The 13467-nt window shown below is 44.0% G+C and overlaps 1 protein-coding gene across 3 annotated transcripts in view; it reads left to right on the top strand.

Moving 5' to 3' along the window:
• TENT4A (terminal nucleotidyltransferase 4A) overlaps positions 1-13467 on the top strand; it is a 101980-nt gene that overhangs the window by 39072 nt on the left and 49441 nt on the right. For all 3 annotated transcript variants that reach the window (XM_065397930.1, XM_065397929.1, XM_065397928.1), the window contains one exon: positions 10906-11034. In XM_065397930.1, coding sequence (XP_065254002.1) covers positions 10906-11034 — 129 coding nt within the window. The remainder of the gene's footprint in view (positions 1-10905; positions 11035-13467) is intronic.

Raw genomic sequence — 13467 nt, 5'->3', positions numbered from 1 at the left:
GCTGCAAGCAATCACAATCTCACTTGGAATCTTCGGCACTGAGGCCATCTCAGTCCGGCACCCATGACTCACAGAAACCGACAGTAACCAATACCACTGACGTGCCTATGGACTGGATGGACCCTGAGTTCGGAACCGAAGGACTGGAGTAAGCACTCCTCTAAAAAGACGTTCACGGTACACGAGCCTGCATCATTCCTGCCTGTGGTGGCTCAACCGGCACAAGAGTGACCAGTACGTACAAGATTCCCGTCCTTCTGGCACCGCCACCGACGCTGGGACGATCGGAATTCTGCTATTCAAGAGACCTCAGAATGTCAGTACCGAGACCTCTGCACCAAGCCACTACCAAGCACAGGAAATATCCCTATTGCCATACTATGCCCCTCCGCTCTTTAGCGAGGGTTCAGGCAGCGAGCCTGAAGAGATAGTGTTGCCGTACTCCTCCCAAACTCCACATGGTGCTCACTACCAACAGAGCCCAAGGATATACCCACAGATAGCCCAACCACCACCATCCTGGTATGTCCACCCATGGGCGCCACCGTGGGGCGGCACACTCCCTTGGCCTCACCATCCAGGGCTTTGGAGCCGCCTTGAGACTGAGGATCAGGAAGTCAGTACCAAGGAGGAAGTGACTTTGAGGACCGTATTGTCTTCCTCCAGGTGAAGCCGCCATTCTCCACCAACTTTGGGGGACGACTTTCGTCTCTTTCAGGAACTAGAAAAGAGGGTGGCAGGTACACTCCAGATTCCAGTGGAGGAAGTCAGGGATACCTATCATCAACTCCTTGATATCCTCCATTCTTCGACCTCCTCAAAGATCACCCTCCCGATTAATGAGGCCATTTAGACCTGGCAAAGACCTTGTGGCAAACCCCGGCATCAGTGACCCTGACCTGCAAGCGGATAGATAAAAAATACTTTGTCCCTGCTAAAGAATCTGAATTTTTATTCTCCCACTCGCCCCTCAAACACTATCATAGTGGAAGCTGTCAACTCTTGCGGCCCATATCAATCAAGGGTTTCTCCTACAATAGGGATTGGAAGCGCCTTGATCTGTTCAGCAGAAAAGCTTACTCCTCAGCCACTCTGCAAGTTTGTATTGCCAACTACTAGACCCTCATGGCTAAATACTATTATATAAAATTACTCAAAGCTGAATGACTGACTTTATTGAAAAGGATGCCAGAAGTACATCGTGAGTCATTCAAAGCGAAGATATTGATTCAATCTGCCCTCGACATGGCTGCTAGATCCATCTTCACGGCTGTGGTGATACTACAACATCATGGCTTCATTTGTCGGGATTCCCGAAAAAGGTGCAGTCTGCGATTGTGGACCTTCCCTTTGAGGGAACTAAGTTCTTCGCCGAGAAGACTGACACCTCTCTTCACACCCTGAAGGATTCCAGGGCTATCCTCTGGGTCACTGGGTATTTATACACCAGGACAAAGATTTAGTCCCCCAACCCCAGAATAGATCACACAGGTCTCAGTACCAACCTTAGTACCACTACAAGCCACAAAGAAAGGGAAATTCCCTAAATGAAAACCATCTTGCTCACAATCTTTGTCCCAGCCCTCTACGTCTAAACACCACTTTTGACGGGCAGGTCAAGGCATCATTGGACCACTCCCTCTGACTGACACAAGCAACCATCGTACCACATCCATTTGGCCACTGATTTGGCAATGTTCCGCAGTATCTGGGAACGCATAACATCAGACCAGTGGGTCCTAGAGATTGTCCAAACCCAGTGTTCAATTCAGTTTACCTCCCTACTCCCTCCACAGCATCCTTCCTGATACCTCTTCAGGGATCTTCCTCATGAGACTTCACTATGTGACCAGGTGGATCGCCTCCTCCAGCTGGGAGTCAGAAAACCAGTACCTCAACATCTATGAGGCAAGGGGTTCTACTCTCGTTATTTCCTAATACCCAAAAGGAAATGAGGTTGGAGACCCATACTAGACCTCAGAGCTCTCAACAAGTTTGTCAAGGCTTAAAAATTCTAGATGGTTACCTTATCAATGCTCATTCCAGCACAGGAACAGGGAGACTGGTTTTCCACCCTGGACCTCTAGGATGCCTATTTTCACATCTCGATGCTACCAGCTCACAGACTATTTCTCAGGTTTACTCTGGGACATGACCAATACCAATGCGGAGTGCTCCTCTTCAGGCTATCATCAGCCCTGAGGGTATTTTCCAAGGTTCTCTCAATGGTGGCTACTCATTGATTCTCTCAAGGGATAATGATTTACCCATATCTGGACGATTTTCTCCTCAGAGCCTCTGGGAGGCTCACCAAGTAGCCAACGCTATGATACATTTGTTCACAGAACTGGGTCTACAGATAAACACCCAGAAGTCAACACTCACTCCAGTGCAATGTCTGGAATTCATTGGGGCCAACCTCAATGCATTATAGGCCAAAGCCCTCTTACCTCATAACAGGTTGCTATCCTTAGTCACACTCAGACACTGTTCAAAGTAGCCCACAACTACCAGCCAGTCTTTACCTCCAATGATTGGGACATATGGCAGTGGGCATGGTAGTGCTACCTCATGCCAGGCTCACATGTGATACCTCCAGCTGTGGTTTGGCTTGGTTTATAGACTGACCAAGGATAGGTTGGACAAATCTGTCGCTACCACCAGGGATTAAAAAAACTCCTTAAACTGGTGAAAGGACGCAGCCAATGTTTGTAAAGGGATCCCCTTCTCGCAAACATTAGTCATTTGCTCCTCACCACTGACGCATCACTCATAGGGTGGGGCATGCACCTAAACAAACTCGTGACATAAGGCAAATGCTTGCCTGTGGAGATATTCCTCCACATCTGTCTCCTCGGTGAGAACAGTCAGGAATGCCTGCGCCTCTTTCCTCCTGCTGATCACAGGATCGCATACAACGATCCTGACAGACAGCATTGCTTCTGTGTACTACATCAGTCAGAGGGGGGAGCCAGATTGCCCTCCCTATGAGCAGAAATGATGAGATTATGGAATTGGTGCCATCTCCCACAATGTTACACTGGCAGCGGCGTACCTTCCAGGTACACAAAACTTAATTTGTGACTCAGGCTGTCCACTTTTATCTCACAACTGCAAGTGGGAGATACACTCGTCAGTACTTCACAACCTATTCAGATGATGGGGGACACAGTCTGCCGATCTGTTCACTGCTCACCTGAACAAGAAGTGTCCACGCTACTGCTCTAGAGAGGAGATGGGACAACTCTCTAGGTGAGGCTGCCCCCCAGCATGGGGACCTTCTCTGTGCCTTCCCTCCATTTCCCCTACTGTAGAAGGTCCCGCTGAAAATAAAAAGGGATGGAGCTAGTGTAATTTTGATCGCTCCTACTTGACCAAGACAGACCTGGTACCCTTACCTGTCAAAGCTTGCGCTGATCTCTGTCCCAGCTATTCTCTCACAGAACAAAGGATGTACCTTATCTGCAGAAATGGTCTAGGTTTCAGATTTGGTGCACGTCCCAACACATCTCCCCAGAATCTGTGACTCTTTCACATATCCTAGACTATGCTTTAACCTTAAAACGGTCTGGATTAGCTCTAAGCTCTCTCAAGCTCCACCTAGCGGTTATTAGTGAATTTTACCAACCTGTAGAGGGGTACTTAGTGCTGTCACACCAAACTACAAAAAGGTTCCTCAAGGGCACAGTAAACCTCTTACCTCAACTTCCTACCCCCACATGGGACCTGAACCTTGTACTGAAAGGACTGAGTAGGCCCCCCTTTGAACCCATGGCCACCTGTTCACTAGCGTACCTATCCATGAAAATGGCCGCCTTGTTAACTATTACCTCGGCCAGGAGAATAGGAGAGAGAGAGAGCAGCTCTGATCATGCATCCTCCCTATGCACCATTTTTTCCGGACAAGGTTACACTTGGACTGCACCCAAAATTCATCTCTAGGTAACCTCTCACTTTCACATGAATCAGTTGATTCATCTCCATCTTCTTCTCCAAGGCTTGCCAAGACAACAGGGAGGCTATATTGCATACCCTGGATGTCGGGAGAGCCCATGCCTTCTACCTGGACAGGACAAAGGCCTTCAGGAAGTTCCCATGGCTTTTCCTCTCCACTGCAGAAAAATCCAAGGGCTCAGCAATATCAACCCAAAGACTTTCCAAGTGGGTCTCGAACTGCATCGGACATTGTTACCAAACTCAGTGTGACCCCTCCAGATGCCATTTGTACACACTCCACAAGATCTATCGCCTCATCTGTCGCCTTCCTCAAGAATGTCCCTATCTCAGAAATCTGTAGTGCGGCGATATGGCTGTCAGTCCACATTTTTGCAGAACGCTATGTGATCACTAGGGACTCTGCCTCCGATTCCATCTTTTGCTCCACATTGCTATCATCTGTAACAGACCCGATCCGAAGTCCCAACCTTCCAGAAGTGGTACTGCTCGGGAGTCACCTACAGTGGAGGACCCTTGGAGACAATACTCGAAGTTATTCACCTTGTGCAATAACTATTATTCTTTGAGAGGTACCCCTCCACAACCCATCCTCCTCCCCTCTACTTTGGAGTTCTTGTCATTGGCTCTGCGTAGAGAAAGAACTGAGGATGGTTAGCGCCCCCCGCACACACACACTAGCTTTGTGGCGCACCACAAGGAGAGATTGCACACATGCAGTCCCAATGGACACTGCTACTAAAGTTCTCCGAATAGCAGCACAGGGATGCAAGCACACTTACAGTGGAGCGCCATAGGGGGACGCATCTCGAACAATCATCACTTCTGCACAAGGTGATTACCTTCTTCTTTAAGCATTTAACTTTTAAAAACAACTTTCTGTAACTAACTTCAGCTGAAATTTTTCATGGTTCTCAATGCAGCTGGAGCTAAGGGAGATGATCCCACAGTTGAGACCCTCCTTCCAGATGATGTCGTGGTGTCCTCTCGCACTGAGGATTCCTTTCCAGGGGAGGGAACTCTAGTTATTAGGAAGAACAGGTATTAGTAATGGGTGATTTGATCATTAGAAACATAAATAGCTGGGCTTGCGATGACCAGGAAAACCGCATGTAACTTGCCTGCCTGGTGTGAAGGTTGTGGATCTCTCTTTTATGTGTAGTGCTGGAGAGGAGATGGTGGTTGTGGTACATGTTAGGTACCAATGATATAGGGAAGGATAGGGGAGAGGTACTGAAGGCCAAATATAGGCTGCTAGGTAAGAGATTGAAGTCCAGGACCTCCATGATAGCATTTTTTAAAATGCTTCCAGTTCTATGCGTAGGGGCAGTTACAGGCAGAACAGCAGGGTCTCAATGCGTGGATCAGACAATGGTGTAGGGAGGAGAAGTTTAGATTTATTAAGAACTGGGGAAACTTTTGGAAAAAGGGGGAGCCTATACAGGAAGGATGGGCTCCATCTAAACCAAAATGGAACCAGATTGCTGGCACTTGAAATTAAAAAAGTTATAGAACAGTTTTTAAACTAAGGGCTGGGGGAAAGCCGACAGGTGCAGAGGAGCACGTGGTTCGGATAGACACATCCCTTAAGGGAGGATCTATTAATGGAGATTATATGCCTTAGTAAGTAGGAGAGGCTGGAAGACGATAAAATACGTGTAGGATCTGATGGGGGGTGGGGTGGGGGGAGAGAGGAAAGTCCCATTCAATTACATCATGTAATGGCAGACAGCTAAAAAGTGACAAGTTTTTAAAGTGCTTATATATAAATGCTAGAAGTCTAAATAATAAGATGGGTGAACTCTAGAGTGCCTTGTATTAAATGAGGATATTGATATAATAGGCATCACAGAAACTTGGTGGAATGAGGATAATCAATGGGACACAGTAATACCAGGGTACAAAATATATCGGAAGGACAGAACAGGTCATGCTGGTTAGGGATTGGCACTATATGTGGGGGAAAAAAGCATAGCATCAAATAAAGTAAAAATCTTAATTAACCAACCTGTACCATAGAATCTGTATGGATAGAAATTCCATGCTCTAATAATAAGAATATAGCAGTAGGGATATACTAACCAACCACCTGACCAGGATGGTGATAGTGACTGTGAAATGCTCAGGGAGAGTAGAGAGGCTATAAAAGTAAAAAACTCAATAGGGGATTTCAACTATCCCCATGTTGACTGGGTACATGTCACCTCAGGACGGGCTGCAGAAATTGTTTCTTGGCACCTTAAATGACTGCTTCTTGGAGCAGCTAGTCCTGGAACACAACAGAGGAGAGGCAATTCTTGATTTAGTCCTAAGTGGAGCACAGGATCTGGTCCAAGAGGTGAATATAGCTGGACTGCTTGGTAATAGTGACCATAATATTAAAATTAAACACCACAGCAGCCCATGGCTGTAGCATTTAATTTCAGGAAGGGGGACTACACAAAAATGAGGTTAGTTAAATGGAAATTAAAAGGTACAGTACCAAAAATGAAATCTCTGCAAGACCTCATAATGAGGCTCAACTGAAATGTATATCCCAAATTAAAAAACATAGAGAACCAAAAAAGTGCCACTGAGGCTAAACAAAGTAAAAGAAGCAGTGAGAGGCAAAAAGGCATCCTTTAATAAAAAAAAAAAAAGTTAAATCCTAGTGAGGAAAATAGAAAGGAGCATAAACTCTGGCAAATGAAGTGTAAAAATATAATTAGGAAGGCCAAAAAAGAATTTGAAGAAATGCTAGCCAAAGACTCAAAGTAATAGCAACAAATTTTTAAGTACTTCAGAAGCAGGAAGCCTGCTAAACAGCCAGCAGGGCTATTGGACAATCGAAATGCTAAAGGGCACTCAAGGACAATAAGGCTATTGCGGAGAAACTAAATGGAATTCCTTGCATCAGTCTTCATGGCTAAGGATGTGAGGGAGATTCCCAAACCTGTGCCATTCTTTTTAGGTGACAAATCTGAGGAACTGTCCCAGATTGAGGTATCAAAGGAGATTTTGGAACACATTCATAACAGTAATATGTCACTAGGACCAGATGGTATTCACCCAAGAGAAACATAAGGAACTCAAATGTGTAATTGCAGAAGTACTAACTGTAGTCCATAACCTATCATTTAAATCAGCTTCTGATTGGAGGATAGCTAATGTGACACCAATTTTTAAAAAGGGCTCCAGAGGTGATCCCGGCAATTACAGGCCAGTAAGCCTGACTTCAGTATCAGGCAAACTGGTTGAAACTATAGTAAAGAACAAAATTGTCAGACACATAGATGAACATAATTTGTTGGGGAAGAGTCAACATGGTTTTAGTAGAGGGAAATCATGCCTCACCAAATCTACTAGAATTCTTTGAGAGGATCAACAAGTATATGGACAAGGGGGATCCAGTGGATATAGTGTTCTTAGATTTTCAGAAAGCCTTTGACAAGGTCCCTCATCAAAGGCTCTTAAGCAAAGTAAGCTGTCATGGGATAAGAGGGAAGGTCCTCTCATGGATTGCTAACTGGTTAAAAGATAGGCAACAAAGGGTAGGAATAAATGGTCAGTTTTCAGAATGGAGAGAGGTAAATAGTGGTATCCCCGAGGGGTCTGTACCAGGCCCAGTCCTATTCAATATATTCATAAATGATCTGGAAAAAGGTAAACAGTGAGTGGCAAAATTTGCAGATGATACAAAATTGCTCAAGATAGTTAAGTCCCAGGCAGATTGCAAAGAGCTACAAAAAGGTCTCTCAAAACTGGGTGACTGGGCAACAAAATGGCAGATGAATTTCAATTTTGATAAATGCAAAGTAATGCACATTGGAAGACATAATCCCAACTATACACATACTACTCAAGAAAGAGTCATTTTGGATAGTTCTCTGAAAACATCCACTCAATGTGCAGCGGCAGTCAGAAAAGCAAGCAGAATGTTGGGAATCATTAAGAAAGGGATAGATAGTAAGAGAAAATATCATATTGCCTCTATATATAAATCCATGGTATGCCCTCATCTTGAATACTGCGTGCAGACGTGGTCCCCCCCCCCCCCCCATCTCAAAAAAGGTACATTGGAATTGGAAAAGATTCAGAAAAGGGCAACAAATTATTAGGAATATCGAACAGCTTCCGTATGAGGAGTGATTAATGAGGCTGGGACTTTTCAGCTTGGAAAAGAGACAACTAAGGGGGAGAGGTCTATAAAATCATGACGTGTGTGGAGAAAGTAAATAAGGACATGTTATTTACTGCTCCTTATAACATAAGAACTAGGGGTCACCAAATGAAATTAATAGGCAGCAGGTTTAAACCTAACAAAAGGAAGTATTTTTTCACACAACACACAGTCAGTCTGTGGAACTCTTTGCCAGACGATGTGAAGGCCAAGACTATAACAGGGTTCAAAAAAGAACTAGATAGCCATTGTTGGATGTAGCCTCCATTAAGTTATTAGCCAGGATGGGCAGGGATTGTATCTCTAGCCTCTCTTAGTCAGAAGCTCGGAATGGGCGATGGGATGGATCACTTGATGAGTATCTGTTCTGTTCATTCCATCTGGAGCACCTGGTATTGGCCACTGTTGGAAGACAGGATAGCTGGACCTTTGGTCTGACCCAGTATGGCCATTCTTACGTTCTTGTGCAAGGAGAATTATTTGTTTGAAAAGGTCTGCTTTAAAATGACATTTAGATGGTTGAGTAACAAGTGTGGAAAGAAGTCTCACTTGTTGAAATTTTGCATATATAGTACTCGTGTGCTTAGCTAAGTTTGGTGAGAGGAAACACTCTAATAAACAGTTCATTTCCAATATTTGAAAGATTTAAACAGGGACATTATCTCAATTCTGCACAGAAGTGTAATTTGGAAAGGTGAAGGACAAATTTGTGTCACTTTATTAAACCTTTGTGATCTCTTCTGCTGATGCTTTAAAATATGGTCTTTGTACTACATATTTGCCAAATTATGCAAATAAAAATGTAATGATATACAGTGACTTGCAGTACATAATATCTTTGAATTTGGCTTGATTAAGTTTTCATTAAAACTTTAAAAATAAATACCGCCCCCCCCCAAAAGAAAAAAACCCTCCCCAGAATCTGAACTTGTAGAAAACCTAAGTAGCTTTTAAGTTAGAAACATTTCTGACCCAGAATTTGTCACAATCCAGTTTGAAGTCACTCTGTCTTTGAAGGTACCTTAACTTTAAGTTTTGAAATATCAACAATATCAGGCTTTCACTTTTTTTCTTGGTGACTGAAATTGTGATGTCCCCTGACTTAACCTGGGATGCTGATTTACACCCATCTCTTTAGGCTTCAGAGCCTGAGCTGAACCTTGAAAGAGTTGTCCACACAGCTACTTCTAGAGCACTAGCATGACCTTCAGTAGCCTGAGTCTGTTGCCTCAGGCTGGGAGGCTTGCTGCCATGGTCTGTTAAACATACCCTTAGTGTTTTGTGTCTAAATGTTCGTTGCCCCAGTATTCCAAACTCCAGTAGGTTTTTAGGTTAATATAAAAAATTGATTGCAAATTTCTGTTGTAAAAGTTAGTTTGACATTTTTGGTTTAATGTTTCAGTGAAAAATTGAGTTTTTTGTCAAAATAAACTTTCATGAGTTCAGTTTCTGATGAATTTTTGTTTTTGATAAGCCTCTCAAATTTGTAGAACAGTTTCTAGAAAACCATTTTTTTGAGTTTTTCCCAAGAAGGGGAAAAACATTTCCTAACCAGCTCTAGTTAAAACTACCAAAACCATAATGAGAGCTACCAATTTCAGCTTTTTAATGCATTCAAAACGGAAACAGCTGAGCTGCCTATTCAAAACTGGCAATTGCTTGTAGGCTGAGAGCAAGCTTGGAAACCGTCAGCCCAAAATGAATTTGATAAATTCTGAAGAACTTAACTAGAACTCAGGATCCCCCCCCCCCCCATCCTAGCATACCTTTTGTTTGCCCATTAAATAAATGGGAGTGGTGTGTCACACAGAATTGAAGTGAGCTGCACTGAAGTTAGTCTTAAGTGAGGCAAGGCTCCAGATAATACACTGCTTAAGAGACTATTAGCTAAATTAAGCATGTTGCACAGCAAACATTACCATCATTCTGAACATTTAATACTTTATTACCCACCTTTCCATGAATGACATGTGAAAGCCTAGCTTTTACAGAAGTGAATAGCTTCTATATATGAAATATGTAGGGACTGAAAGTCAGTTCTTTCGTGCAGAAAAGCAACTTTTTTGCATGCTAGGTACTCTTCCTATGTCTGTTAAAGAATTCAGCAGTGTGCCCACTGTGGTGCACCTTCAGTATGCTAGTATGCTGCTTTAAAGTCTCTACCTTAAATATAGCACTCCTTTGTATGGTCTCAACACAGGTCCTGAATAGCTTTTATACTCTGTGAACTGAACTGTTTTCTTGGAAAGCTTAAATAAATGTGAAGCTGGTATACTGTGATGATTTGTTTCTTCACAACTTTGTTACTATGCATAATAACTAACCAGCTTTAGTGAAATGTTTATATATTAGATCTGGTTTGGATTATTAATTATACCTATACAGCAAAGTGTTAGCTGTCTTCTAACTATTACTAAAATCAGCTGTTGTAGTAGTTACTGCTGGTTATATCCCTCCTGCAATATAATTTGATGATCACTTTGGATAATAATGTTGTGGCTGATGAAGGAGTTTAAAAAAGTAGCTTTCTGTGTTAACCTTTATTTTCCTTTTGTTAGGCAGATACAATACCAAATTAAATACCGTAGTTACATAGAAATAAAATGTGAATAGAATAAAATAAAGTGTTAACTGTTCCTTTGAGTAAACAGCTAGTAAAAAGAATTTCATATAGCCTGATTAAAAAGTCCTATAGTCATGCTTTTGAGGAGAGAATTTTACATGTTAATGCCTCTTATAATCTATTACAAATTCTATAAAGATTTTAACAGGCCTATTTTTCCTATTTACAGAAATATTCATTGCTGCCTTACTTGATTTTAGTATTAAAACAGTTCCTTCTTCAGAGGGATTTGAATGAAGTTTTTACTGGTGGAATTAGCTCTTACAGCCTAATTTTAATGGCAATTAGTTTCCTGCAGGTAAGTTCTCTATTTTGTTTGTTACTCTGTTCTTAAATTTGTTTCTGCCATGAATTCCCCAATTGTCAATTGGCTGTTCCTCTTCTCTCTCCCTTAGTGACACACAGCACTCCCTTTGTTGTTAAGGCTTTGTGATCTCCATTCCCCTGCAGGCTGCCTCTCATATCTCTGAGAGCTCTGATCAGAGTATGGATGAGAACAGCAGCAGAGGCCTCTGAAAATGTGTTATATGATTATAATCAATGTGGAGAATGGCATAGTGGCCCTCTCCACACAACCTTTTTGCCGAACCTGCTGCCTAGAACTGTCCCTTTCTCTGGCAGAGGCTGCCAGTAGTCTGCCCCACACCCTATTTGGTTGGGCTGCAAGCAAGCAGGCCACCCAACATGGTAATCATTTCAGTAGAAACACTGGAAACAAACTGTTGTCAAATTATGGTAGTGTCAGAGAGCCTCACTGATTTCTCCATGACTACTCCTCCCTTATCTCTTTTACTCCTTCCTCCCTGTTACCAGATAGAGGATGGATGGAGGGGATGCCCTGAGGGCATAGGCTGGAGCACCCACGGGGAAAAATTAATGAGTGCTCCGCAGCCAAGCTCCTCCCTCCTCGCCTCCTTCTGCCCCCCCCAGCGCACCATGTCCCTGCTCCTCCCTCTCCCTTCCAGTGCTACCCTCCGCCCCGCCACCTAACAGCTGTTTAGCAGCGCTTAGGACTTTCTGGGAGGGAGAGGGAGGAGCGGGGATGCAGTGCACTCAAGGGAGGAGGCAGAGCGGGGCGGGGACTTGGGGGAATGGGGGTGTGGTGAGGGGGATTCAGGGGCGGGGCCAGGGGCGGGGTGGGGTCAAGCACCCACCGAGCAGAGGGGAAGTCAGCACCTATGCCTGAGGGTCCTTGCATGCCCCTGAATTCCTTTGGAATCTTCTCTGCATCCTTTGCTTGCTTGCCTCCCTTGTCAGCAGACCTCCTGCTGTGCTAATGGGAGTAGGCTTGGAACCAGGACAGCCTGGCTGTTCTCTCACCCAAATGCCTGTTATGATAAAGGCTGCTTCTGACACCTACAAAGATGTATGTTTATGGACCACACACACAATTTTGATACCTTGTTAAAAAGGTAAATTATGTGCGAATTTTGTGTTCAGTATATTATAGGTGAGGCTAGTTGCCCAACACTTTCCATTATAAGACCTTGTTTTCAGTTGCTTATAGCTTTGATTGGGCTGAAATTTTTCCATTCTAGGTGTTTCCTTCAGATTGACTTGTTCCTAATTTCAGCTAAAATGGTTTGAGCAGTTTCCTAGAACAAAGCTAAGGAGAAATAAAATCATAATTCAGTCCCTTTGTGTGGATGCATTATGATAGTCTTTAATTACATACTTTTTCCATATGGCCCATTTGTAATTGCTTGTGGAATTTCTGGATTATCATTATAAAGCCCAACTACAGTGAATTGGCAGTCAGTTAACTCAGATTAAAAACAGGGCCTCACACTGATCTAGACATACGCTCCAGCATAATAGGCGTTCTTTATGAGTAGCTTTGGTGTTTACTGTATATACTCGATCATAAGCCAGTTTGTTTATAAGCTGACCCCCCCCCCAGAAGATGGATAAGTAAAAATGGAAAATTTTTATAACCCATTCATAAACCGACCCTATAATTCAGGGGTCAGCAAACTTTGGCTCCCGGGCCATCAGGATAAGCCCCTGGTGGTACGAGATGGTTTGTTTACCTCGAGCATCCGCAGGCACGGAGGTAAACCTACGTAACCAAAGTGTCCCGGCACACCAGCTGCTTACCAGGACAGGCTGGGACAGCAACAGGTGGGGAAATTTGGGGGGGGGGGGAGAGAAGCTGGGAGTCAGGGGAGTAACTCCTGTGACCACCCCCCACATGACCCCACCCCTAGCCCAGGACCCCCCCACTCTCCCCATCCCAGCCCTTCCCACCTTATCTGGGGAGGATGTCTCTGACCTGGCGGCAGCCTGCTCCGGCGGGCCGGGCCCGCCGCTGCAGCTGCTTTGGAGGCTGGGGGGAGAGCAGCGTGGCCAGAAGTGGCCCTGCCTCTTCCCTTCTGTCTCTGCTGGCTGTGCTGCCTCTCCTTGCTTCCTCTGTCTCCCATTCATAAGCCGACCCCCATCTCTGGTGCTTCCCTTTTTTACTAAAAAAATTCGGCTTATGAATGAGTATATATGGTAGTTATTGGCTAGTTGTCGGCTGTCTGAGGTGGTCTTCAAGTTGTGTACATCTGGTAAAACATGGGGATGATGGTGAGAGGCCAGCAATGTGTATCTGTTCTAGAATGCATAAGCATTTATAGGGGAAACACTGAGTTCTATTTTCTGTCCATTTTCTGGAAACTGCCACCACTGCAGAATCCCTATGAAAACTTAAACCAATATTCCTTCATTATCTAGGCATCAAATCTAAGTG

Source organism: Emys orbicularis, chromosome 2, assembly GCF_028017835.1.
Source record: "Emys orbicularis isolate rEmyOrb1 chromosome 2, rEmyOrb1.hap1, whole genome shotgun sequence".
Classification (NCBI taxonomy): domain Eukaryota; kingdom Metazoa; phylum Chordata; order Testudines; family Emydidae; genus Emys; species Emys orbicularis.
The sequence above is the reverse complement of the archived record's forward strand: the minus strand, read 5'-3'. Positions and strand labels throughout refer to the sequence as shown.